At 40.1% G+C, this 26409-nt stretch overlaps 2 protein-coding genes across 2 annotated transcripts in view; both read left to right on the top strand.

Moving 5' to 3' along the window:
• Window positions 1–195: 195 nt before the first annotated feature.
• Window positions 196–13595, top strand: nop53 (NOP53 ribosome biogenesis factor). The gene is made up of 12 exons (XM_017496322.3): window positions 196–437; window positions 1097–1173; window positions 1871–1955; window positions 3663–3862; window positions 4273–4328; window positions 4727–4822; window positions 6711–6812; window positions 8068–8229; window positions 8321–8496; window positions 12462–12528; window positions 12621–12697; window positions 13112–13595. Exons 1-12 carry the CDS (start codon window positions 229–231, stop codon window positions 13170–13172), a joined length of 1368 nt encoding a protein of 455 aa, XP_017351811.1. The 5' UTR covers window positions 196–228; the 3' UTR covers window positions 13173–13595.
• A 9649-nt stretch (window positions 13596–23244) lies between these two features.
• The window catches only part of LOC108280251 (gap junction delta-2 protein), a 29996-nt gene continuing 26831 nt past the window's right edge, over window positions 23245–26409 (top strand). Inside the window, exon 1 of the mRNA XM_017495100.3 lies at window positions 23245–24620. Within this exon, the coding sequence (XP_017350589.1) occupies window positions 24550–24620 (71 nt within the window). The 5' untranslated portion in view covers window positions 23245–24549. The remainder of the gene's footprint in view (window positions 24621–26409) is intronic.

Raw genomic sequence — 26409 nt, 5'->3', positions numbered from 1 at the left:
TAAGCTTCTTTTATTCTATTTTCCCAGCGTTTCCTTGTAGCTAATTCACAAAGTATGCAGCATGATATAAACTTACATGTTGTATTTTTTTCTGTAGACAGATTCAATTGTTTACAAATAAGTCAGCAAAATGTTTTATTGTTATTTTTTTCTACACTATTGGTAATAAAGCAGGAAGTATCGCCCAACCCTCTCGTTAGACTCCGCCCCCTCTTCCAATTCGGCAACATGGCCGCTGCGAGGAAACACAAACGTGTGGCGGCATCGCAGCCGGGCTTTTTACCTATAAAATCAGGTCTTGATGATGATGGAATTGCAAACCTCGGGCGTCGAAAGCGTGTCAACAAAAATAAGAAAAAGAACTGGAACAAGCACAGCGACATTCAGGATGTCGAGGAGTTTTTGGAGGACGTGAGACTCCAACAAAGAGCGACAGGGTGAGCTGCGAGTGTTTCACGCACAGCCCACGAACTGAGACGTGTCACTTCAGTAGTTTAATCTGAAATCCAAAGCGTTTTAGATCGCACAGTCTTGAATTGAATTAGATGAAGGATTTGTGTAAAGTCCGACCCTCATTTAAGTTATCCATGCTTCGCCCACGTGCGAGAAAGATTTCTGGTCACGTGGTTGAAACGCGATAGCGTTACTTTTGTTTAGGAAGTTTCTCGAAGGTTTTTAATCACTGTTAATTCTGTATAACGTTTACAGTTTCACTGTAAACATTGTATTTCATAAATAAACAATTAATAATCGAGTATATGGTGTAAGAATTGCACATGCTCACTTTGTAGCTAATAATATACTGTAAGTGCTGATAGCATCAAGCTAACCCGTGTCATTTAGTAATAAATGCAGAAATAAATAAATAAAGCCTTGTCTGATATCCATGGCTGTGGTCAGCCAGCAATGTAACTTTCAGGCTTATAAGTATGAAATTAGCTTCCTTAGCTGAATTGAATTTGTTTTCATGTGGTATGAAATTGTACTGAATCTTACTTCAGCTCCATACAAGCTTCCCTCGTGTTTACTTTTCCTCCTCTGCCCTTCAGTCCACACAATCGTTCTGACTCTTTTTCCTCTTCCTATCCATCTGTAGAGGTCTGATTGCAGACAAACCAGATGAAAGTCTCTTCTTTGTGGACACAGGAGCGAAGAAAAGTGTCCCAAAGCCAGGTAAATGTCCAACACTGTTCATTCACACTCCCACTTGTTGGTGTATTTTCCAATATATGTTTGTTACCCCGAAAGTGAAAAGGGAGAACATTGTATTTAAAGATTTCCTTCGACTGAAAGTGCAGTGAGACATGAGTGATCACTTTGTCTCGTCACCTGAGGTAAAAGTCACTCACACAGTTGTTTAAAAAAACAAAACATGTCCTGTCGGTGTTTAAGCATGTGTAAGCGCTTTCTCTGATTTAATAGTAACGTTATGTTGAATGCCCATTTCTTAACCAATAGAATTCCTTTTTTGTGTCCATTTTCACTATGGCACAGAGCTATCTGACGTCTTGATCAAAGCGTGATGTTTGCAGTGTGAGGAAATCCCACTCAGTTAGTGCGGTATTCAGACTGGTCTTTGGGACATCTTCCTAATGCTCTGTCCCGAATGACTATACGCGTCTAGTGTCCTTATCTGAACATTTGCTCGTTTAGATCCTAATATCAAGTCCTAAAACATATAGAATAATTTTTCACACATTTTTATGAGGTGTAGTATTGGTTTCTGAAGGAGCATGTGTAATGAAATGACTTGTAAAGTTAGCCACGTTTTGGTTTCCCTGTGCCGAGTTTCTCATTAACTCGCATTAAATTGTAATAACTAGTGATTTTGGCATGTCCAACATTTTAGTGGTTTAATTTCTCTTTCTAGAAGCCGTGAAGAAGGATAAACGCTCGAAGCCACTCCGGATAGATCTGATCCTTCAGCCGGATTCCCATGTTCCTGCACCTAAAGAGTAAGTGTTCGCTGAATAACTCGTTGTTTTAAGTCACCCGGAATGTGTCCGTGTTGATCGGCTCACGAGTGGTCAGCTCTAAGTACAGGTGCGACCGGGGTCAAACGAGTCTCAAAGGCGCTTTGTGGTAAGGCATTCAGCTGCGGTCTGGGGCGTAAATGGCCGCATCACAGATAACGACGATGGGGCACGTAATAGATTGCGTCGTCGTCCTAGCTGGAAAATGTATAATCATTGTAAGACTCATCTCTCATTCATATAGATAGATACAGGGTGTCCCAAAAGTCTCCATACATAAGGGACTGTGTTTGCCAGCACCTATTTTGTGTCTTCCACTTCTCGGTTGGTCCGTAACACTTCCAGTCACTGGAACAAATTCCAGTTTTGAATATGTTAAGTTTGGCAACTGTGTGTGTGTGTGCTGTGTTCGCCATGTTTCCTGTTAGTCCATCACAACCTTGCCACAGCTTCCTGATCCAGCCATGAGAATTATTTCTATACATTCTTCTTTTGTCAAAGGCATTAAAGGATGTTTTTGTTGGAGATATATATATATATATATATATATATATATATATATATATATATATATATATATATATATATATATATATATATATATATATATAAATAAAAATATAATATATGAGAGAGAAATCATTTGTAAAAATGCATCAAGCCCTGTGATGATCCCATCCTTGCGCTCCCAGTATTTCTTTGGGAATGTGAAGATACTCATTGGGACCTGGAGAGCTGTTGTGTGAACGCTCCTCTAGGATCTGAGGGCTGCTTGGTTTTCGTTGCGTTCACTCGCCCACCTGATGTGTTTTGTTTCTTCATGCGTCATGTGATTTGAAAACAATTTGATTCAGATCATTTTCACTCGGATTGGACGAATCACGTAATTATAACTATGTAAGACTTTATATCCACCGGGTCATTTCGTGTGTCTTGTATTGAGATCGGATCTCATCCACAAGGATTTACAGTAATAAGGAATAATGTGTCCAGTTGGTAGAATTGAAACCTGATATGCAAATCAGATTGAAACTCTGTCGAGCAGTCTCAGTGAGAGAAAGTGAAGGTGGGTGCAGGTCGCACTAGTCACCGCTTTGGTTAATTTTCACGTGTACACATCCTGACACCATCTTTCCTCCTGGTCATTTTATGCATGTTCACGGGTGGTTAAATGATATTCTTTAGCTAACCCACTTGATAAGTAAAAGCTCTAGTTTGCTGCCCAGGCCCATGTTATGGTTTCCTAGGAACCTAGTTGACTAGGTGGAAAAAAAATTGTAACTAATGTAATATAACTACATTTGTATAGTTAATTGTATGAATCCTTGAGCGAGCCGTTTGCGACACTGGCAAAAAGAGGTGATGCTGCAATGTAAATTATGAGAACGTTAGTGTTTTTTTGACTTTGGATGCATGTAAACCTATTATACAAGACCTCTAAAAACAAAATTGGGCACTTTTAATATAGCAAATAGGGGCGCTTTAAATCATAAAACATCTGGTCTGCGACTGCCAAAAATTGGGGCCTCTTGCTGAATTACTGAAAAAAGCTTTTGCAAAGAACAACAGAGGAAGTAAATGGTCAGTGTTTTGAGCCATCAGACTTGAATTCAACTACCTGAGACACATGGATGACTGAAACTATCGTACATGTTACATCCTTTACATTCCTTCTTCTTTCCTGTGCAGTATCTTGGCGTACCAGCGTCCCAATGCCAAGAAGCTGCGTCGCATGACCGAGAGGGCCGAGAAAATGGCTGCCATGGGTATGCTGACACGCCGTCAGAAGCTCCTGCAGCTACGCAAGACAGTGCAACCGCAAGTGAAAGAGAAACCGCTAAGCAGCAAGGATCCAGCGAGAAGCTTCTACGATCTGTGGAGTGCAGGCAGTGAGTACTCCGGGGGTAGGGGGCGGGTGGGTGTCATTTAACAAGGAAATCTAATACTAGTAACATAATGTAATATTAAGAATCAGCAGGTGAACCGGTGGGAGATTGTTTATAGCTGCTATGACAGAAGTTTTGCAGATGTTCCACAACATTAACTATAAACCGAAAAAGTATTGGCACATCGCTGTGGTATAAGAGGAAGAGAACACTTGCTGTAATTGGAAAAGAATCAGCTCCAGGGAGGTTCCAGTTTGAGTCAGGGTACATCACACCACGTCACACCACCCAGTCGTCAATTTTATTTTCCTTTAATACCACAAGAGCTTGACGTGGACCTTTTTCTAAGCAGTGTGATATCAAACAGTTACTGTGTCATTCAGCTTTCCAGTTCTCATGTACCTGTCTTACAGGCCCTGACTCAGCAGATCCCTACTACCTCGAGCAGACCAAGAAGAAGCTGGTTAAGGTGAGAATAATCATTACACCAATGATTAGAAATCATTACTGTCCCTTCTTTACCAAACACTACGACCCAGCAACAAATCTGAACCCAGCTCTCCCGGCCAATCATAGTCTCTGACCCAAATGGTTGTTAGGAACAGAAAGAATCGAGGCAAACATTACCTGAATCCTGGTGATACAGTGTGCGAGCGTATAGTGCGCATCTGGAGTGGAGTGGTATTTGAACGTCTTTACCAGACGATACATTTCCACCAGTATCTCCTGAATATCAGTGTATTACTCACTAGTAGCTATTGTATTGTATGTATTAGCAATTCGTGGATTCTTCATTGACCCTGTATATAATATCTCTCTCTCTCTCTCTCTCTCTCTCTCTCTCTCTCTCTCTCTCTCTCTCTTCAGAGACCAGAGAAGCTGAACGAGAAGCCATCCATCCTTCCTGCTGTTGAAGTCATCGGCCCTGGAGGCTCATACAATCCTGATTTCCTTTCTCACCAGGTACACCAATGCTCTTGCTGATACTTGTTGGTACTTTTGTGGAAGGTGTGCATTCTCCATCGTCCTATATTTGCGTGGCGATTTGCGAAAGCCGTCAGATCTCACATTGAGACCTGCCATACATTAAAAAATAACACACACAAGATAAAAATCAGGTTTTGATCAAAATAGTTTTTCTAAAAATAGTTTTAACAACTTTCTTTGACACCTCAACTTTAAGAAGCCATAAATTTATTATACCAATTTTTTTGTTGTTGTTGTTGCCTTCTTTCAAAAATAATGCTGAGTAAAGGCTGATTAGTACTTGGATTAAAAGTGGAAAGTTTTTCACAAAGCAGCATCATTCATTCATATACTTCGCTTGTGCATCTTATGTTCACTGATCAGCCATAACATTAAAACCACTGACAGGTGAAGTTAATAACATTGATTATATCATTACAACTGCACCTGTCAAGGGGTGGGATATATTAGGCAGTAAGTGAACTTTCAGTTCTTGAAGTTGATGTGTTGGAAGCAGGAAAAACTGGGCAAGTGTGAGGATCTGAGCAACTTTGATAAGGGCCAAACTGTGATGGGTCGACTGGGTCAGAGCTTCTTGGGTCTTGTGAGGTGTTTTCGGTATGCAGTGGTGAGAATGGCGGTTTCAGCAGGACAGTGTGCCCTGGCAGACTGCAAAAATTGTTCAGGAATGCTTAGAGGAACAGCGTTGTCTCGGACTCCAAATTCCACAGATCTCGGTCTGATCAAGCATCTGCAGGATGTAATGGCACAAGGAGGATCTACACAACATTAGCCAGGTGGTTTTAACGTTATGGCTGATCGGTGTATATCTGGAGGATTAAAAGTGACGTCCACTAGAAGGCACACCAGAGACTAAACATTCCTGTTTGTCAAACTGTAAAATCTGTAGCGATTTCTCGCACGGGGTTGTTAAACAGTCTCCCAAGCTCTGTTTCTTAACACATTCCACTGTCATTGTGATTGTTGTCATGATCTGCATATCATACTGAAAACTCTGACTTAACACTCGCAAATATTTGCTAATCTAGAAGCATGCAGTACACAGAACAGACCTTTCAATGGGTTTGAAGGCTAGATGAGAAGTTTTTTTAAATGCAAACACTAACCGTAATAATAACAATAAAAACTAGTATTAAATAACTGTGCACAAGGATTCAGTTTGTGACTGCATTAGTTTGTAGTATCCCATGCTACACTGCCTCCGCTGTTTGTCGGCATTGCACCACCTGAAACGTAACGTTAATATCTGTGGACATACACAAGCAACTCCCCAAACGGCCACAGAATGTGTGAAGCAGCCATCTTACGTACATGTAAATATAAGCAAGTATAACTCAGTCCAAGGAGCGTTAATAAGTCAGTCTGCCTAGATATGTCCAATACCTTGCTGACTAATTGTGATTTCTTCACCCCCGATTGGATCAGGTTGTTTGATGGTTATATGTCATGGTGAAAGACACATGCGTACTAAAATTTAGTCTGTAATCGGATAAAGTCAAAATGTCCGGGATGTTCCTGCGCTGCAGTCGCCATGGCGATGGCATTTTATAAAAACCGTTTACACGCTTTTCACTTTTGGAGCAGTGAGACTTTTTAAAATGCTAAAACATCTGGTTAAGATTTGCAAAACAGAAATATTTATTAGTTCTGGAAAGGCTGTAGTTTTCAGTACTTTACATAGTAGAACATGTTAAGATGTTACCGTTTTAATGGCCTACGCATGGTTTGTCCCGAATAAAATGTTTCAGCAATGCAATGATTTTTCAGTTTCAGCAATAAACAATGATGTGCTAAAGTGTGTGTGTGTGTGTGTGTGTGTGTGTGTGTGTGTGTGTGTGTGTGTGTGTGTGTTCTACTCTTTAAGACATTGCTGCTGGAGGCCCATGAGGTTGAGGTGAAGAAGGTGAAGGCTGAAGAGAAGCTAGAAAGAAAGCTGGCAATAAATAGGATGGACATCGCCACTGAGGTACAACTGTTCAACATCCATCTTTGCCAGGAAAACACTTTTTGATTGAGAGTGTGCAGTGTGCAGAGTCTGTCTGCACACTGAACCTGACCACTGAGGTCGTATGTGTATATATATATATATATATATATATATATATATATATATATATATATATATATATATATATATATATATATATATATATATATATATATATATATATATAATAAAAATATTGTTAATTATAGTATGAAGAAAGCTATGGGCTGAAACGTCTGCTCACTGGTCTTTTTTTTTTTCTTTCCAAAAACACCCGCTATGGAGGTTTAAAGCAATAAATACGCTATCGGTCAAAAGTTTAGACACTCATTCTTTATTTAAATTTTTATTTAAGAAGTAATAATAGTTATCAAAACTCTGGAGTAACACAAATGGAACTATGGGAATTATGTTGTGATACAAATCCAAAATAAATAAAAATTATTTAGTATTTTAGCATCTTCAAAGTAAACTCCTTTTTGTCTAGAATTTCCAGGAATGTGTTCTTGGCGTTTTATCAACCGATTTCTTGAGGAATTTACCTGAGATGCTTTTTAAACAGTGTTATAGGAGTTCCCACCGACGCTGGACACTTATTGGCCTCTTTTCGGAATATTTCGCTCAGTCATCTGTTTTTTTTTTTTTTTGTTTTGTTTTGTTTTTTTGTTTGTTTTTTTTTAATATATTTTTTTGTGAATAAAATGTTAGTTTTCTAATGAAAGAAATGAATATGTTGGCACAAATATATTTTTGTCTACAGCTCTGATTTCACACATTTAATCATACACTTTCAGATCAAAAGGTTTTTAAGATCATGAGAAACATTTCGGTCGACTGTTTCAAAACTTTTGACTGGTAGTGTATATATTTTGGTAAGACCCTCAGTGGTGTGGTCTCATTCAGTGTGTGTGGACAGACTCTGCATTGTATTTAGATTTTTTTTTTTTCTTGTTTCATGCATCTGAGGACACATTTTATGTCATTTGAGCACAGATATCCTTCTACTGAATACCTGTTGTTGAAAGGCATGTACAAAGGAGTCAGTTGAGGATCCGCTCGGGTTTCGGGGGTCGCGGATGGCATTTGGTTACTGGCAGTATATGGGGTGGACTGATGATAATGTTGAAACTGTGCTGTGCATAGCACAGTACAGCAGTAGTTGTCTTCTCCATACACCCCCCCCCCCCCCCCCCCCCATTTCTGACCAAGATGACAATGTTGTGTGTTTGTACAGGAGAGCATCTTTAATGAGCAGATCGAAGGTCTGATTGAGGAAGATGAGGGCGAGGAAATGAAAGAAGCGGAGGATTCCAAAGACGCGGCCATCGGGCCTACAGCACAGCCGGAGAAAAAAACAGAGAGACAGAGGAAGAGGGAGAAAGCAGAGAGGATAAAGGTAATGAGGGTGGGGGAAGACAGTTGATTAAAGAGCTTCCTGCTTTCCATCCTGTCCTGAACCATGCTTCCTGTCTCCGTCCATGCAACAGGAACTGCGGAGAAAGGCACAGAGGAAGATGCTTAACAGCCGACAGCAGCTTTTCCAGCTGCGCTCCATTGGTGTAGATCTGAAGCAGAGGGAGCTGAGGACCAAGGCCAGACAGATGAAGCGTAAAGCAAAACAGGAGGCACAGAAAACACTGCCTCGCCGCCTGGGCAAGCTAAGGTTACTCACTTTTCTATTAATCAGAGCACTTTTCACTGCGCATTCAAACCATCCCACAAAAACAAACACGACTTAAAGGGTCAGCACCCGTAGCTGATGTTCAGGTTCTGGTCAAGGTCGCTGTTCAAGGGTATGTGTGTTTTGAATCTTTGCCAGCTCTGATTGCAGCTCCTATGTGGAGCATTTATTTGTTTCGTTCACTGGTTTAGTAAATATCACGTACAGATATGTGCCGACAGCCACATTTTCACAATTCTGTTTTCACTACACAACTCTTGAGCAGTTATAACTGTCAGTGTTTTGAATTTTAACCAACACCAAAGCTCACACTGTTGCACCAGGACGACTGGCGGAAATATTGATCTGACTTTGAATAAACATGTTTGCAACGATGCAGCCATTATGATTGGTCAAATGGATCGGTGCTGTCATGCAGATCAGGCTTTCTTACAGTGAGGGGAAAAAAGTATTTGATCCCCTGCTGATTTTGTACGTTTGCCCACTCACAAAGAAATGATCATTCTATAATTTTAATGGTAGATTTATTTGAACAGTGAGAGACAGAATAACAACAAAAAAATCCAGAAAAACGCACGTCAAAAATGTTGTAAATTGATTTGCATTTTAATGAGGGAAATAAGTATTTGACCCCTCTGCAAAACATGACTTAGTACTTGGTGGCAAAACCCTTGTTGGCAATCACAGAGGTCAGATGTTTCTTGTAGTTGGCCACCAGGTTTGCACACATCTCAGGAGGGATTTTGTCCTACTCCTCTTTGCAGATCTTCTCCAAGTCATTAAGGTTTCGAGGCTGACGTTTGGCAACTCAAACCTTCAACTCCCTCCACAGATTTTCTATGGGATTAAGGTCTGGAGACTGGCTAGGCCACTCCAGGACCTTAATGTGCTTCTTCTTGAGCCACTCCTTTGTTGCCTTGGCCGTGTGTTTTGGGTCATTGTCATGCTGGAATACCCATCCACGACCCATTTTCAATGCCCTGGCTGAGGGAAGGAGGTTCTCACCCAAGATTTGACAGTACATGGCCCCGTCCATCGACCCTTTGATGCGGTGAAGTTGTCCTGTCCCCTTAGCAGAAAAACACCCCCAAAGCATAATGTTTCCACCTCCATGTTTGACGGTGGGGATGGTGTTCTTGGGGTCATAGGCAGCATTCCTCCTCCTCCAAACATGGCGAGTTGAGTTGATGCCAGAGAGCTCCATTTTGGTCTCATCTGACCACAACACTTTCACCCAGTTGTCCTCTGAATCATTCAGATGTTCACTGGCAAACTTCAGACGGGCATGTATATGTGCTTTCTTGAGCAGGGGGACCTTGCGGGCGCTGCAGGATTTCAGTCCTTCATGGTGTAGTGTGTAACCAATTGTTTTCTTGGTGACTATGGTCCCAGCTGCCTTGAGATCATTGACAAGATCCTCCCGTGTAGTTCTGGTTGATTCCTCACTGTTCTCATGATCATTGCAACTCCACGAGGCGAGATCTTGCATGGAGCCCCAGGCCGAGGGAGATTGACGGGTCTTTTGTGTTTCTTCCATTTGCAAATAATCGCACCAACTGTTGTCACCTTCTCACCAAGCTGCTTGGCAATGGTCTTGTAGCCCATTCCAGACTTGTGTAGGTCTACAATCTTGTCCCTGACATCCTTGGAGAGCTCTTTGGTCTTGGCCATGGTGGAGAGTTTGGAATCTGATTGATTGATTGCTTCTGTGGACAGGTGTCTTTTATACAGGTAACAAGCTGAGATTAGGAGCACTCCCTTTAAGAGTGTGCTCCTAATCTCAGCTCGTTACCTGTATAAAAGACACCTGGGAGCCAGAAATCTTTCTGTTTGAGAAAGGGTCAAATGCTTATTTCCCTCATTAAAATGCAAATCAATTTATAACATTTTTGACATGCGTTTTTCTGGATTTTTTGGTTATGCTGTTTCTCACTGTTCAAATAAAAAATAAAATTAAAATTATAGATCATTTCTTTGTCAGTGGGCAAACGTACAAAATCAGCAGGGGATCAAATACTTTTTTTCCCTCACTGTAGTTGAAATCCAAAATATTTCATGTTTCTTTTTAAACACCTTTCCAGTTTGTTAAAACGTACAATGAAATGCTCAGAAATGTCCGTCGTTCAACTCATGTACTTTAACAGCAAAGGTGGTGGGATCTGTTCTGGAAGATCTTTGTAAAAATTGTTTATTTAAAAAAAAAAAGAAAAAAAATCCACGTTGTTCATGTAATATTAAAGTTTGATTAATCCACCATATCTCTGGAGTTGTGAAGATGAACAAGTTAAACAGTGTATATTGTTTCGTTTAATTGTAATGAACCATTAAGCTGTGTGGGATAATGTAATCAAGGTAGTTCGGAAATCACCACGTAAATTCATAATTACGACGTTTTACTTTTGTCATGAGCTTAAAAGACATATTGAAAGAGCTAAATGTTTTGGAAAGGTGATCTTTCAATCCCACTTTTCCTCAGTTGTCCTTCAGTAACTTTAGGAACCTTGAAGAGGTCCACTTGTTTGGTCATTTAGAACATCTATATACTCTGCAGTGTCTTTGCACTTTGTTTTTGTTTTTTTTTTTTAAATCAAATGAAAACAAGCCATTAGGGATGAGAAAAATATCTGAAACTCTTGTATTTTCCTGCTTGAACTGCGACAAATCCTACACTCCTTGTTTTGTGTCCTACACTCTGATTGGCTATTTGTTCCTATTCACACGACGACTGGACATTTCAGCAGTCCTTGACACCTCCCTGGTAACCGTAGCAAGAACATAGAAACGTATTTTCTTAACATATAAACGTTTTTTCTTCCCCTTCCTCTTACATCTCTTAAGGGGCATTCATCTGTTTGTATTACATGTTTTCATTTTGCTGTTTTGTCCCATTTCATGTCCTTTTGTACTCCTTCAGGGACGCGTGACGTATTACACTGTTTGGTGTGCGTGATCGTAGTTGCTCTGTGTGAGCAACACACCATAGCGTACAGTGAAACTGTGTTTTGCCCCAAACAGTGAAATCAATCATAATGTTTGTTCCAGCTGCTGAATGATAAAATAATGGCACCCTGACGGGTATTGAAATAGTGTCTCATAGCCCTGGTTCGGTGGTTGCCCTGACAACCGTGTTCACCCGAGAGATAATTACAGTAATGATTCATTGTAAAAACACAAAGGTAAGGTGGTAATTCAGGACATGAATAATACCGTTCCATCCCCCCCACCTGCTGTTCAGAAACCAGAGTGACGTCAGTGAAATAAGTATGGAATGACAAAATAATATGGAAAAATTGGGGCCACATGCTGTTTTAATTCACATGACTAGATTAGTATAGTAACACATACAATATAATAATTTTAGAAAGTTTCTTTATTTGTACAGATTTTATAACTCAGACTGACTTGTACATGTACAATAATGATAATATAAACAATAGCCCAATTGGCTCAGAAAAGTGGACCAATCTCTTTGCGCAGCATCTCAAATGTTGTTTTTGTCATTCTGAAATGTCTGAGCCAAAGCCAAATGATTTGAGGTGTAATAACCTCCCAGAACTGTCTCCTACGATTCCCCAATATCAGGCATCCGTCTCCAATCGCAAGACAACATGAGGTTTTTGATGGCGTTTTGTCTGAAGCGCAGGTCACTTATCGTATTGGAAAAAAGAGTCGCAGTGGCCTTCCCAGTTGTAACAGCTACCGTTTGTATCGATGCTTTGCACCAGTTCCCCCGGAAGTGACTGTTTTGTTCTCTTGAACAGGTTGGATGGAAAGGGGGGGGTTGCAGATGTTTTATGCGATATTCCATTTTCTCAGATAAGTTAAATTCGCAACATGGATGGAAACATGGCTTAGTTAGTTATTTAGTAGCTGTAGTCTGGTTGTAGCTTTGACTTCCCGTGACCTGAATTTGAAATCTGTTTTTATTTTATTTCTTTTCAATTCAGGTTCCAGGCTCCTGATCTGGAAGTACAGTTAAGCGATGAACTCGCAGGCTCTCTCCGCACACTAAAGGTCTGTTTGTGTAGCTGCGGAGAGACGTGTACACCATACACCCAGCTCCCATTATTGTTCCACTGATAATCCTGTGCTTCTTTATTCTGCAGCCAGAGGGCAGCATACTAAAGGATCGCTTTAAGAGCTTACAGAAGAGGAACCTGATCGAACCCAGAGAGAGGGCCAAGTAAGAGTCTTTTTTTTTTTAAATTATTATTGTTTTTCAAAGCTGGCCATTAGTGATGCGGGCAGGCGAGACGTCAAGAAATATCAAAATGATTCTCGATGATATTTCTCAAATACGCAGTCTGATACCATTATATGTACGATAGCTAACAGACTGAGTAACAGTTTTGAATAAATAAAAAAAAAAAAAAAATGACGAACAAAAATCCTGATTTGTGATTTTCAGCAAAAAAAGAGCTAATTATTGACAGAACTTATCACAACATCTGTATTTTCTTATCGTATTATGATACCCAGCCCTAAGCAGTAAACTATTTTGTAGCTAGAAGTGGTGCTGTAACGTATTATCATGCAGTTCACCATCACATGATTCAGTATTAAAAATGTTTCTATATTTCCTCTTTATTTTTTGCAGGTTCAAGAGGAAACACAAGGTGAAATATGTAGAAAAGCGTGCTTTCAGAGAAATTCAGTGACTGCAGACCCAGTTCTATTCTGTTATTAGCGCTGTTGGAGTCATCCAGTTACGTTGCTCGATGCTGTCCGGTTAACCTGTAACACAGGCTTATCTGATCACCTAAATACCCCTCTTCCCAGTGTTATGAGAGAACCTTCAGCATGAACTGATCAGTGACGGGTCTCTCATTCCTCCCAGGTTCACAGAATTTAAAAATCAACCATCAGGTTTCTGAAGAGAAATGTTGTGGAAACGTAAAGGGAAAGGTTTAAATTTCCAAGTTCTGCTTTTTCACAAATTCAGAGTCTACATGTGTTTCACAGCTGTGAAAACTGACTTTTGCAGCTTTGATCATTTTCAGTGAAGGCTGTAGATTTTCTCTTCCAAGCTTCTGAATCAAAACATGATGAATATGGATAATAAAGTAATATTTAATACTGTACATCAATGTTTGAATGTTTTCACACACAACTGAATCCAAGATCAACCAGTGATTAAATGAAAAAGCCACCTGATTTTAGTCATTCTGGTGCTTATTTGTTGGTTGGTGCTGTTTTAATGTTAATACAGTGAAAGATTAGCATTGTCTGCTGCTCTGTCATCACACCGTGGGCTTGCTAGTGCATTTACAACAGTGTTTAATCAGAGAAAATTTTTTTACCAATTTCGTACATAAGCAGTAACGATCAGGTTTTTCTGTTGGCTCCTAAAACATTTTCTCACTCGCCATGATGTCCAATGTCATCCATCCATCCATTTTCTGTACCACGTATCCTACACAGGGTTGTGGAAGCCTGGAGCCTACCCCAGGGGACTCGGGGCCCAAGGCAGGGGCTCCCCTGGTTGGGGTGCCAACCCATCACAGCTTACTCATGCACACATTTACATGCTACGGACAACTTAGAAATGCCAATCAGCCTATAACACACATTTTTGGACGGGGGAGGAAACCGGAGTACCTGGAGGAAACCTCCAAAGCACAGGGAGAACATGCAAATGAACAGAAGCAAGAATCGAACCCCCAACCCTGGAGGTGCGAGGCAAACGTATGTTCAATGTCATATTTATGAGACATCCAATGTGGAAGTAACAGACACAGCAAGTGCTGGACTCAAAGTTGTAGAATGTAACTCAGCTATGTGATTGCCTTGTGCCGAGTTGATTAACTATCGATGAGACGATGAGCACAATGGCGTTCAGGGAATCATTAGCATGAACGCTGAAGTTTTGGAAGCTGACCTGATTGAGCAGAGTATACAGGTGAGGTGGTGAGAGATCTGGACAGATTAAAGTGCAGCTGCATCATACTCTTTACGTGGAGTGGAAGTGAGGGTTAATTTCCACTGGTACAAGTAGTCGAATAGCATCATGGGTAATGGAGGAAAGTAAAATGTTTATAAAAGATATTTAAACAAACAAACAAAAAAAACAACCTGCAACTCTGAATTTCATTACAAAATAAATCTGAGACACCACTGAACATCATGTTAATTATAAAGATGAATATGTAAGTAGTTCAGGTATCCCAGTAGTTACTGGGATTTGCCAAGAGCAAAACAGGCTTACTAATTCAAAGATGGTGCTAACCAAAGAGAAACACTCATCCTAACAGATTCTTGAACAATGTGAGTAATGAGCTAGTGTAAGAGCAGTTTTATTTGATAATTTTCACAATTTTCAGTTTCTATCATATTGAGAAACTCCCTTTACTTTGATTACTAATCTGTACACACGCAGCACCAGTTTTGTGCCTCTGATGGTAGAAGGTCAAAAATGGTCCAAATTTGACCGAGATTGTAAATTATTAGCCATATTGGAAGCTTTATTAGTCTGATATTCGCAAGGCAAAATGCTAAAATCATGAAGATTGGGAAAATAATGCAAGGCTGGGGCTGTCCCTTGAATATAGCACATTGTCTTTACAGATTAAACATCTTTGTTCCAACCTTTGTGGAAAAGCTATTATTCATAGGATTCTTCTTTTAGTCACACACGACTTGTTTGTGAGAACTTTTTTTTCTCACAAACAAGAAAAAAAATTGCTTGATGTGGCAGCTGCATTAAAAAGTTAATAGACAGATGAAGGCATGAAAGTGCTGAGGCTTTACCTCTTTACAATTTCAGATTCAATGAATATGCAAATTGGGCAAACTGCCAACCGTACAAAACTGACCTCTTCAGAAAATCTCTGTTGCATGACTGCATTTGCGTGTTGTAATCTGATTGGCCCTTTCATGGATGGAGACCATGTCATGGTCAAGGGGTCTGTGCTAATAAAAACCCACTGGGGAAAGAATCATGCTGCCCCATACTTGCTCCATGAAAGTTTTCTGTGGAGGAGGAGCAGCAAACACGGCAGTTAATGATAGGGTTTGAAAAAACCCAGGGTCACCAGGGTTTGAAAAAAAGTTGTTGTTGTTTTTTTAATACTCCGCAGCCACCAGGATCTTGTCTTGCAGCAAATAGTTGAAATGAAATCTAATGCATTTCTATGAGAGGGGCACTGTGGCCTCGCACCTCCGGGGTTGGGGGTTCAGACCTCGCCTCCGCTCTGTGTGTGTGGAGTTTGCGTGTTCTCCCTATGCTTTTGGGTTTCCTCTACATACTCCGGTTTCCTCTCCCAGTCGAAATACATGCACTGTAGGCTGATTGGTATTTCCAAATTATCCGTTGTGTGTGAATGTGTGCGTGATTGTAAATGGCGCACTTCTATGGCGCTTTTATCCAAAGCACTTTACACTGTGTCTCATTCACCCATTCACATACACACCAATGGTAGCAGAGCTGCCATGCAAGGCGCTAACTTGCCATCGGGAGCAACTTGGGGTTCAGTGTCTTGCCCAAGGGCACTTTTGCATATGGAGTCACGTGGGCCGAGAATCGAACTGCCAACCCTACGATTAGTGTACAACCCGCTCTACCACCTGAGCCACAGCCGCCCCATTGCGTCATTGCCCTGCAATGGGTTGGCACCCCATCCAGGGTGTTCCCCGCCTTGTGCCCAGAGTTCCCTTGGATAGGGTCCAGGCTCCCCCATGACCCTGTGTAGCATAAGAGGTATGGAAAATGGATGGATGGATGGATGGAACCATTTCTATTGTAAGAAATACCACAAACATTGGGAGAGGGAAAGGCGCATTGTGGAGTGGATAATGTCCATACAGCAGAAATGCATGTACACCACAGTCAACTACATGCGAGGTCTGGGTAAGAAGAAAAATGAGTCTCCGTTTTCCAGTAGTTACAGGTTTTTGTGGTTTGTGAGCTCTATTTGGGCTCTTCAGTGTGCGTCTGACAAGCTGCAACAGAAAACACACACATATTGTACACAGCTGAACAAATGTACATCTAAACCCACTCAAAACCAGCTGGTAGACTGTATGCTGGATCTCTGTATGTTGCCATTTCTCAACTTTTTATTATGCGGTTGCTCTAAGAATTCACTATATAGTAGCGTAAGCAAGTGTGATAGCCTCCTGACTTTGTTTTGTCTGAGGCTATGTGAATATTAATGACATCCTTCCCGACCTAAAATCTATGGTCACAAGCTGCTGCTGGTTCAATGATAACTTTTTAAAGGTACGCTACATTCATATTACGATGCAAAAAATACGCACACAAAGTACAAAGATATATCCTTGAGGGTACCACCACGAGTGGCAAGGAAAAGTACATTTTAGTCCTTATTTCTGAGACACTGGCAGAGACCAAATCTTATCCACAAGTATAAAAATAAGAGGATGTAAGATTGACAAATGGATATCAGGTCAGTCGTTAGCAGGGATTCAATTGCTGTTTCAAGTCTTTGGTGGTGAAAGTGGAGCTCTCCGTTTACTGGTCAAGCTACATCCCTATCCTCACAACGAGCTGTTAGCTGGTAGTGACTGAAAGAATAAGGCTGTGGAAACGAGGCTTCTCTGCTGGGTGTACTCTACATGATAGCGAGAAGAGCTCAGGTATACAGGAGAGCCTCAGAATAGAATAGTCTTTGAATAGAGAGGAGACTTGTATGATGGATGACACAGGGTCGGCTCCCGCTGGAGCAGTATTAGGCACACCCCACTTGACAGAATCCCCACAGCAGACCCAGTACCCGCTTGACAGGGATTAAATCTCACAGTTGGCTTGGGAACATCTGGGGATATCCCAGGAGGTGCTGCAATTTGTGGCTGGGAAATAGAGAAGTCTGGTGTGACCTTCTAAGCCTTCTAAGCCTGTTCCCACCATGACCCCATCAGGAAAAATAGAAAGAGAATCAATGAATGAACAATTCGCTTTCACTTGGCTCTTACGTGTGAAGATACAGTGAAATAAATTGGTGTATATATAGATAGACAGATAGATAGATAGATAGATAGATAGATAGATAGATAGATAGATAGAGTTTTTTTCCTTTGGTGCATAAGGAATAATGAAGAGCACCAAAACAAGGTGGAAAATTGCAAATCCTGACCAGTTTCTTTTTATAACTGTGCTGAAAACTGGCTGGCAGGATGTAGTTTGCCCGTCCCTGCATTAGTATCTAGATCATCTGTCACAGTTCTGAAAATAATTCCCACAGTATGAAGTCCAAAGTTGTGGCTCTTTCTGAGCAGCATGTACAGTTCACACCTCAATCAACCTGCCACTTTGGACCAACAGATTAATATTTAATTATATGTCTTCTAAAGACAATGGAGTTAAACACACTCCATGTGAAGCCACACTTGAATGAAGTAGTGGTGGTATAATAAACAAATCTTCCTTCCTCCATCAGTTCTCCTTAATGACTTCCCCTCACTTCACCATGACATGGCTCATTATCCCGAGCAGTAATGAAAAGACATAACAGTGTGCACTTTAAAATAACATCCTTTACAATAAATAAAAGATTACTGATATTCCACTAACAAAAATGTAAACTTTTTTAACCTTTTTCACATTATAGCACTGAAATACAAAATGTACTAATGGTAATGTAATGCAATTGTCACCTAACCTAGGCACAGCACAGAAGCAAGTGCAGGTATGGCAGTTTAATCAAACAATAAGAAGTACAAAGGATCAGGCAGAAATCAAAGTACAAGGCAGGCAAGGGTCAAACGATCAGGCAAACAGGCTAAACTAGGCAGGGCAGAGAATCGAGGTCAACAGAGTAAACAAAGTCAATAACCAGAAAAGCAAATACGATATAAGGCTTGGAAATATGACAGAGACTAAGCAACTGAGCGTAATACTTCGTAAAGTCATTGTGTAGAACCGGTCTCTATATGCTGTGGACTGAGTGTGTGTGAGACTAGAACTCCGGAGAAGGTGAATGTGTGCATGTGTGGGAAGTGTAGTCCTCTTCGGCCATGTTTGTGGGAAATGGAGTTGCTGGTTTGCTGTGGTATGACAGCAATGACATTCACCAGCCACTCTTTTTTTTTGCAATCTTCAACTGTCAGGTTTCATTGACCCTGTGTTCACTGTAGCCTCAGATTATTAATCTTGGCTGACAGGAGTGGAACCTGATGTGGTCTTCTGCTGTTGTGGCCCATAGCCAAGCTTGGCTCAAGGTTAGGTGTGTTATGTGTTCTGAAATGCTTTTCTGCTCACCACAGATGTAAAGAGTGGTTATTCGAATTACCCCAGCCATCAGCTCGAACCAGCCTGGCCATTCTCCTCTGACTTCTGCCACTTACTGAAGTGTTTTTTTTCTTTCCTCGCTATTCTGTGTAAACTCTAGAGACTGCTGTGTATAAAAATCCTAAGAGATCAACAGTTTCTGAACTACTCAAACTCAGCCCACCTGGCACCAACAGCCGTGCCACCCAAGGTCAAAGTCACTGAGATCACATTTTCCTTACCATTAACTTATATTATTATCATTACGCTCTTGACCTGTATCTGCACGATTTTCTGTATTTGGCTGCTGCAACATGATAAGCTGATTGGATAAATGTATGAACGTGCAGGTGTACATGTGTTCCTAATAAAGTGGACACAGAGTCTAGGAATCTTGGAAAGTTGTGACTGTTTTCACCATAGTGCTAGGTAAGAAATGGAAGCATAAACCTCTAAAAAAATATATATATATATATATATATATATATATATATATATATATATATATATATATATATATATTTGTCATTCTTATGCATGAGAAGCTACACTTGTGAGTATGCTTTCCAAATCTAACACTGCTCATCATAGCCACAGTGAAGCATGGTGGTGGCAGCATCGTGTTGTGGAGTGAATTTCATTTAATGCAAATTTTGCTTAAAATATACTGAATGTGATAGTGTCACAGCAAATGGAGTAATCATTTTAGACTGATTATTTAATAATAATAATAATAATAATAATAATAATAATAATAATCACATAAATCATGTGACAAGTGCATTTCATTTTAGAATTTGCTACAATATCTGGAAATCTGAGCCACATGCTAATATGTCTTGATTGATCACTTTAGAGGATGAAAGCCTCACTGCACTCAGACAGAAATATACATTAACCAGAGGCAACATTACTAACCGAAGTGGCATAATCCAAAATAAAAACTGCTGTTTTTGTTTGATACCTTTTTAATAAGCTGTCAAGATTTATTTAGCTTGGTGAGTGCGTGTACGACTTTCACTCAGGCTTAAGCAGCTAATGCCACCCAGTAGGATGGGAGTTTTATGAAGTGAAGGGCGGCAGGTAATTGATTCCAAGCCATTAGCCTAAGCTTTAATTACCCTTGCTGTTGTGTGAGTGCTCCTGCCCTTTCTCTCTGCTGACAGTGAGTATAGGAAAAGCTGATTATCTTGTAATCGAGGGCAGATCAGGCGAGGCGGGGACATAATCTTTCACCTAAAGAGTGTCCCCTTGTGTCTTGTTACATGCAGGACATCCCAATCCAGAGTGTTAATCTGTGTCCCTTTTATATTCTGACAGGAACTACAAATTGCTCGTCTATTGTGTTTTGGATTTGATGGCTAGAGATGAATACAGCGATTATTTTTCAGTATAGCACAGTACTCTTGAATGTGTGAATCTGATTTAATATATTATATGGTTTCTATGGTAGTAACTCGTTCACAGGGACTTGTATAGTGAACACTCCATATGGTCTACGGCCAATAAGAAATGGATTGAAAACTGTGCTGTAGTGAGATGTTTGTCTAACAATTATGGAAGGAGTCTCCAGCACTTTATAACAGTAGGTAAGTTTTCCACCATGGGAAAGTCTTCATAATGAATGACTGATTATAGCTATTACAAGTGATAACAGGAACTAACTTGGTTTGTGAATGCTTTCACACTCATTGCTAGAGTGGCAAAAACTAATCGATAAAATCGATAATAATCAATTCTGAAAATCGTTGTCAACGAATCTTATTATCGATTAGTTGGTCTGCGGGCGGCACGGGGTGCGTTTACTCACTACATTACTTCTGTTCTGAAAATATGCTTCAGAGAGTAAATACTAAAATTGTGTCTCAAATGACGTACTATACACTTACACTATGCACTGTATACTCTACCGTCTAGTGTATGAATTTTAGAAAGGTAATATCGTCCCAAAATGAACTCTAGCGGTTTTTCACTAACCGGAAGTGTAAGCCGCTTCCTAGTCGACAGCGCATGACGTCATACACACGTAATATGATGCCGCTAGCTTTAGCCTAATACCCAGAGTCACTGACAATGACTTTCTTCAGTTTACTGTTTATGTCAGTGTTACCTTTTATAAAAAGTAATGCATAAATACTATTATATAATATAAACTTAAATATTAGTTTATAATATATATAAGTATCTATTTATTATTTTTTATGGATGCACAAAAAGCAGTGAATTAAACTACAGTCCTGCATAAATAATATATATTCTGGTGTGTGTCTGTGTGCGTTGGGTTCTTTTCAGTCTTATATAATTGGACAAACAGTTATGTAAAGTTTTAGTCTGAAGTTTATATTTGTAACACTCAGTTTGTGGATTTTATTTTAAATAAACGAGAAAAAAAATGCTCCCCAATCTGATTAATCGGGAAAAAATAAATAAAATTAATCGTTAGTTTCAGCCCTACTCACTGCCAGGGATAGCTGGTATATACTGTATGGGAAAGCACATAGTGGTTAGAACGTTTGCCTCGCACCTCCAGGAATTGGGGGTTTGAATCCTGGCTCTGCCTTCTGTGCACAGAGTTCACATGATCTCCCTGTGCTTTGCTGGTTTCCTCTGAGAACTCTGGTTTCCTCCCCAAGTCCAAAGACATGCATTGTAGGCTGGTTAGCATTTCCAAATTGCCAATAGTGTGTGAAAGTGCCCTGCAATGGGTTGGAACACTGTCCAGGGTGTCTTCCACCTTGTTCCCTGGGATAGAGTCCAGGCTTCCCAGTATTGATGTGTAGGATAAGTGTTATGGAAGATAGCTGGATGCTTCATTTTGGCATCCCCAGCAGATTGTTAACAAATATCTGACTTTTAAAAAATTTTGTGGAATCAAGTGTATCAGCACCACTAATAGTCATAATGCATGTAATATTCATTCTTATTATTCCATTGATGAACCCTCGTGATATATTACATTGCTCAACCGAGCTATTGGTAGATATTCGATTTTAGCCTCTCATCTAATATAACGGCCAGGCATCACTGAAATCATTCACCGCTCTGGGACATTCGTATACTACAGTATGAAGTGAGCTGATCATTTGGAGAAGCAGTTTATCTTCTAAAATGCAACACATATCCTTTGTTTGGTTTAATCTATTTTATCTTGATCCAAGTCATAATGCCAGTGTGTCCGGTCTCATCACATTGTCCTCTTAATGATCTCACCAACTATCTCACAGCGTTCACTACTGAAACAAGAGCATCTGTGAGACGGTTTCCTCTCCACTCAGACACACTACAACTGCACTAGTGTCGTATTAGATAATAAACAGAGTCGTGTAATGTACACAAACTGCATTCCGTGAGCCTCAGGCTCCTTTTGGCTAGCGCTAAAGCCAGCTTAAAGCACGTCAGAGCTGTGAAACAATGCCTCTAAATCTCTGACAATCAGGCAGTTCCGTTTATTTTCTTCCTCATATTCTTCTCATAGCCTAAAGCTCATTTGTTCTTTCCTAGCTCTGTGCATGTGTGAGAGAGAGAGAGAGAGAGAGAGAGAGAGAGTTGAGTGCATACAAACACACTGTCTTGAACACAGTTATTAGAATCAGAGCGGCATTTGCATTCTTTGAAATGACAGTTGGGCCAGCCCTTATCTCAGGCTTGATATGAACCATAACTTGAAGAAAATGCCACCCAGGCATTAAATATGGTTAGCTGTATTTGGGCCATTTTCATCCCAGATTCCAAATGACATGAAAAAAATATCCTCCAGCAATTTTTTTTTTTTTTTTTTTAATGTAGACAATATGCTTCAACAGACAACAATTTTGGTATACCAAGGAAAAGACAGAAAACGTGTTTCAGTATAGTGGAAGCATAAAGGCAATTATAGCAAGGTTAGATTGGGTTACTTTCCCAACTTTAAAAAAAACAACCCACAAGCCAATCATAATAAAATGGGCAACTTCAAAATTTTGTGCTTTTGTTCTATTTCCTTCTGAATGAACATTTGCTTTCCAAACCCAACACAGCTCATCACCCTGAGATCACCACAGCCACAGTGGAGCATGGTGGAGGAAGTATCATGTTCTGTGGTTCATTTCAATTCATTTCAAATGTACATTTTGCTTAAATATATACTGTATGTGATAGACAGCTAATGGAGTAATTATTTTAGACTGCAAGTATTGCATTAAACAAACAGATAAAGTGAATGTAATGCATTTTGGACATTTCACCAAAACACACTTCTGCATTATATTATAGAGCTAGGCTGCCTATACAGTCAGCAAAGCAGAATGAAAACGCTCGGTTTCCTTGACGGCCATTGCGTAATTCACCTTTTTGAGTTGCTCTACTTCATCATATATATCAATAAACAGAAAAAAAAATTTCCCCCCTTTGAAAGTATGTTATGCAAATGTAGAGCTTAATTTTGAAATACCTTTGCCTGAGTAATTCATGAAAGCACAGGTTCTTTTTTTTTAAAAAACGATTTATTTGCAGAATAAATAGCCCTTCCAGACTTACATTATAATGTTTTAAGTAAACATATTTTCCGTTTTGTTCTAATTTTTAGGGAAAGGTATCAATTTGAAGCCAAATCCACTTGCCACTGCCTAAATCCCAGCATATTTTAGAGGAAATGATCTGCCATCTAGGCTGTACTCGCATCCTTTCTTCCTATTCCGTACGTCTCAGTCAACAGAAAGGCATGTAGAAGCAAGAGCAGCATTCGAAGATGAAAGGAGGGACGGACAGAACGCTTTGGATGGCATTCGGATGAGAGAAGCGAGAGGTAGACAGGGAAAGCGGGGGGGCGGATAAATGGAAAGAGACTGAGGAAGGTGTAGAGCAGTGATTCCTCTCGTTAATCTCCTGGATGCATGAAACAAACCTTGCAATAAAGAACAAAAGGGTGATGAAGGGAGAAGCAGGTGAAAGAGGTGGTATGAAGATGACAGCAGTAGAGATGTTTCCAGGAAACCGGGGCTTCTCACGTGAACAATTTGTGCATGTTTAATTGGAACTGAGCGAGAGAGAGAGAGCGCGCGCGCGCGCGCGCGCGAGAGAGAGAGAGAGAGAGCAAGGGAAGGGGGAGCAGGCAAGGGAGGGAGGGAGAGGAAAGCCATGCTCACACACTGTGACAGTGCCAAAGCAAGCGGAGAACGGTAGAGAGAGAAAAGCAGAAGCCTTGAGAGCGCTGGAGGAGAGACTTGTAGTGACAGAAGGGTCAGAGGGAGCGGCACAGGGAGGAATGAAAAAAAGAATGAAGGGCTAGAATATAAAAAGAAACGGAAGGATGAGAGAAAGGGAGAAAGACGTACATGTGGCAGTGAAATTTCCCAAGCTGGATAGACACATCTAAAGACAGGAAAGAAGATAAGTGTGGATTAACTAATACTTGATGTGTGTGTGAGGCATCGTCACGGACAGAGATTGTGTGATGCCCTACTGGTGGATTATGAGAGAGTTGAAAGTAAGGACGAGTGTGTTGTAGCGTAAGGCTTGAGTGAGGGTGAACGTAAAGTGTAGGGGCATCCAGGGTCAGCGTGAAGTGAGGTTCGGTGCGGTTCATGCTTTCATCACATTCTCTCTCATCATGGGATTTCAGAAGCTCTCCATCATAGTAGGACCACGCAGTCTCGTCTACTCTTTCTTTCTTTAACTTCATCCTGTTGCTGCTCAACTCTGAAGAGAGAGAGAGAGAGAGAGAGAGAGAGAGAGAGAGAGAGAGAGAGAGAACGAGCCTCGTGGATCCTGAGGAGGTCTGAGGAGCGTCGAGGCAGTACGTAGCGTTCGGTGAATGCCTCCAGTATCCAGCCATGGGGGAATGGACCATCCTCGAACGCCTCCTAGAGGCTGCTGTTCAACAGCACTCTACTATGATTGGGAGGTAAGAACACCTCTTTGTGTTTGCACTAAAACCATCTGTTTCCCAGTGTGAGGAATGTGTCAGCATAAAGAAAGAGACTGTTTGACCCCAGATCTTATGTTCCATTCAACCCAGGAAGGAAAATGAATTTCTCAAAGGCAGTGAGAAAAAATATTGACACACACATAAATATTCACATATTCAGTAAATATATAACAATTTAGATTATATAATGTATTCTGATTCCATATTAATAGTCATACCAATATGCGTGGTATGCGTTTCCAAGCCTCACCATTTGCATCCCTAAAATGAATCAGTTTTACTTTGTGGAGGCTTGTTAAATTGTTGATTGCATGCATTTCCTTTACTCAGCTTAGGTAAGATCCCCACTGCACCCTCACCTATGACCTATGCCTAGTAAATCAAAATCTAAAATGGCGATGAAATCAAACACACTATGCATTTCTGTTGTAGACGTTGGTCCATTACAGTGGCTCATGGCAGAGAGAGTGACGTGCTGGGTGATCATATGCTGGTGGGGCTTTGAGTTAATCCTATAGGATGAGGGAAGCAAACACACACACACACACACACACACACACACACACACACACACACACACACACACACACACTACTGCTGCTGGCTCAATGTTGAAATGGCATCAAATATAGCAAAACCTCCTGTGACATCTATTACAAAGCACACACACCGCGTTCTACACTGGATTCATCTTAATTCTTTCATTCAAACATCTCAAATGATTTAGATACTTATAATAGAGCTGTATATGCACAAAAATGCCATAGTGCAATTGTAATTACATATACACGTATGGAGGAATATTTCATTGAAACAATAAAATCAATATTTGTATGCAACTTTGGTTTATTTTATTTTTATCTATGTATTCTTCTTCTTCCTCTTCTTCTTCTTCTTCTTCTCCTTATTATTATTATTATTTGCAGAATGTATGCTGCCTGTAACAAAGCAAATCTGGTAAAAAATAATATTAAAATTAACATTAAAATTAAAATGAATGTTTAAATGAACACCCACAGGTAATGTGGCATGTTGATTTCTTATATCCCAACAACCCTACAATTTTAATGAAATGAAAACTATATAAATAAAGCACACATGATATGTAATAGTAATACACTGTAAAGCAATATTAAATTATAAAAACTGTTATTACTAGTTTTATTCATTATTAACAGGAATAACATCACGTATCTTCTGGTATATACATGGGGGAAATAAGTATTGAATTTTTTTTCAGTAAAGATATTTCCAATGAGGCTATTCACATGAACTTTTCACCAGAATTTGGTATTAACTCATGAAATCCACACATTTAAAGAAATTCAAACATTAAAGTCCATAAATGAAGTTACGTGTAATAAAGAGGAATGACACGTACTTAGGCGAGAAATTGATTATCTAAACTATCATAAAGGCAGTTCTTTCTTTCCATTTCTTGTCACTGAAATTCTTGCATGGAAACAGAACACTACAGTATGTGAGCGCCTCATATTGGGCAGCTGTCTAATCCCAAGCTAAATATCAATGATGTCTCTAGTTGAACCGTACGTACATCATCATCCGTTCATACCAGAAAGTGACATTTCGCCTCTGTTGCTTGTGTCTCTTGTATCTTGTTAATCTTGTTAATGTGTAGCGACTGTTCCGGTTGTCGCTTGTGGCCCTGAACTGTCCAGTGGTGTTTTTTTTTTAGTTTCAATGAAAATGATCGTAGCTAAACAGTCCACTATAAGATTCATACACAACACTTTTGTTTAAAATA

This window comes from Ictalurus punctatus, chromosome 20, assembly GCF_001660625.3.
Source record: "Ictalurus punctatus breed USDA103 chromosome 20, Coco_2.0, whole genome shotgun sequence".
NCBI classification, from domain to species: domain Eukaryota; kingdom Metazoa; phylum Chordata; class Actinopteri; order Siluriformes; family Ictaluridae; genus Ictalurus; species Ictalurus punctatus.
Note: the sequence above shows the minus strand (reverse complement) of the source record. Positions and strands in the feature narration are given on the sequence as shown.

Bases quoted from the DNA above. Each gene is read 5' to 3' on its own strand.
- nop53 (XM_017496322.3), top strand. From the start codon at position 229: ATGGCCGCTGCGAGGAAACACAAACGTGTGGCGGCATCGCAGCCGGGC. The intron at 3,863-4,272 runs GTGAGTACTCCG...CCTGTCTTACAG, and splicing joins CGATCTGTGGAGTGCAGGCA to GCCCTGACTCAGCAGATCCC. The intron at 4,823-6,710 runs GTACACCAATGC...CTACTCTTTAAG, and splicing joins CTGATTTCCTTTCTCACCAG to ACATTGCTGCTGGAGGCCCA.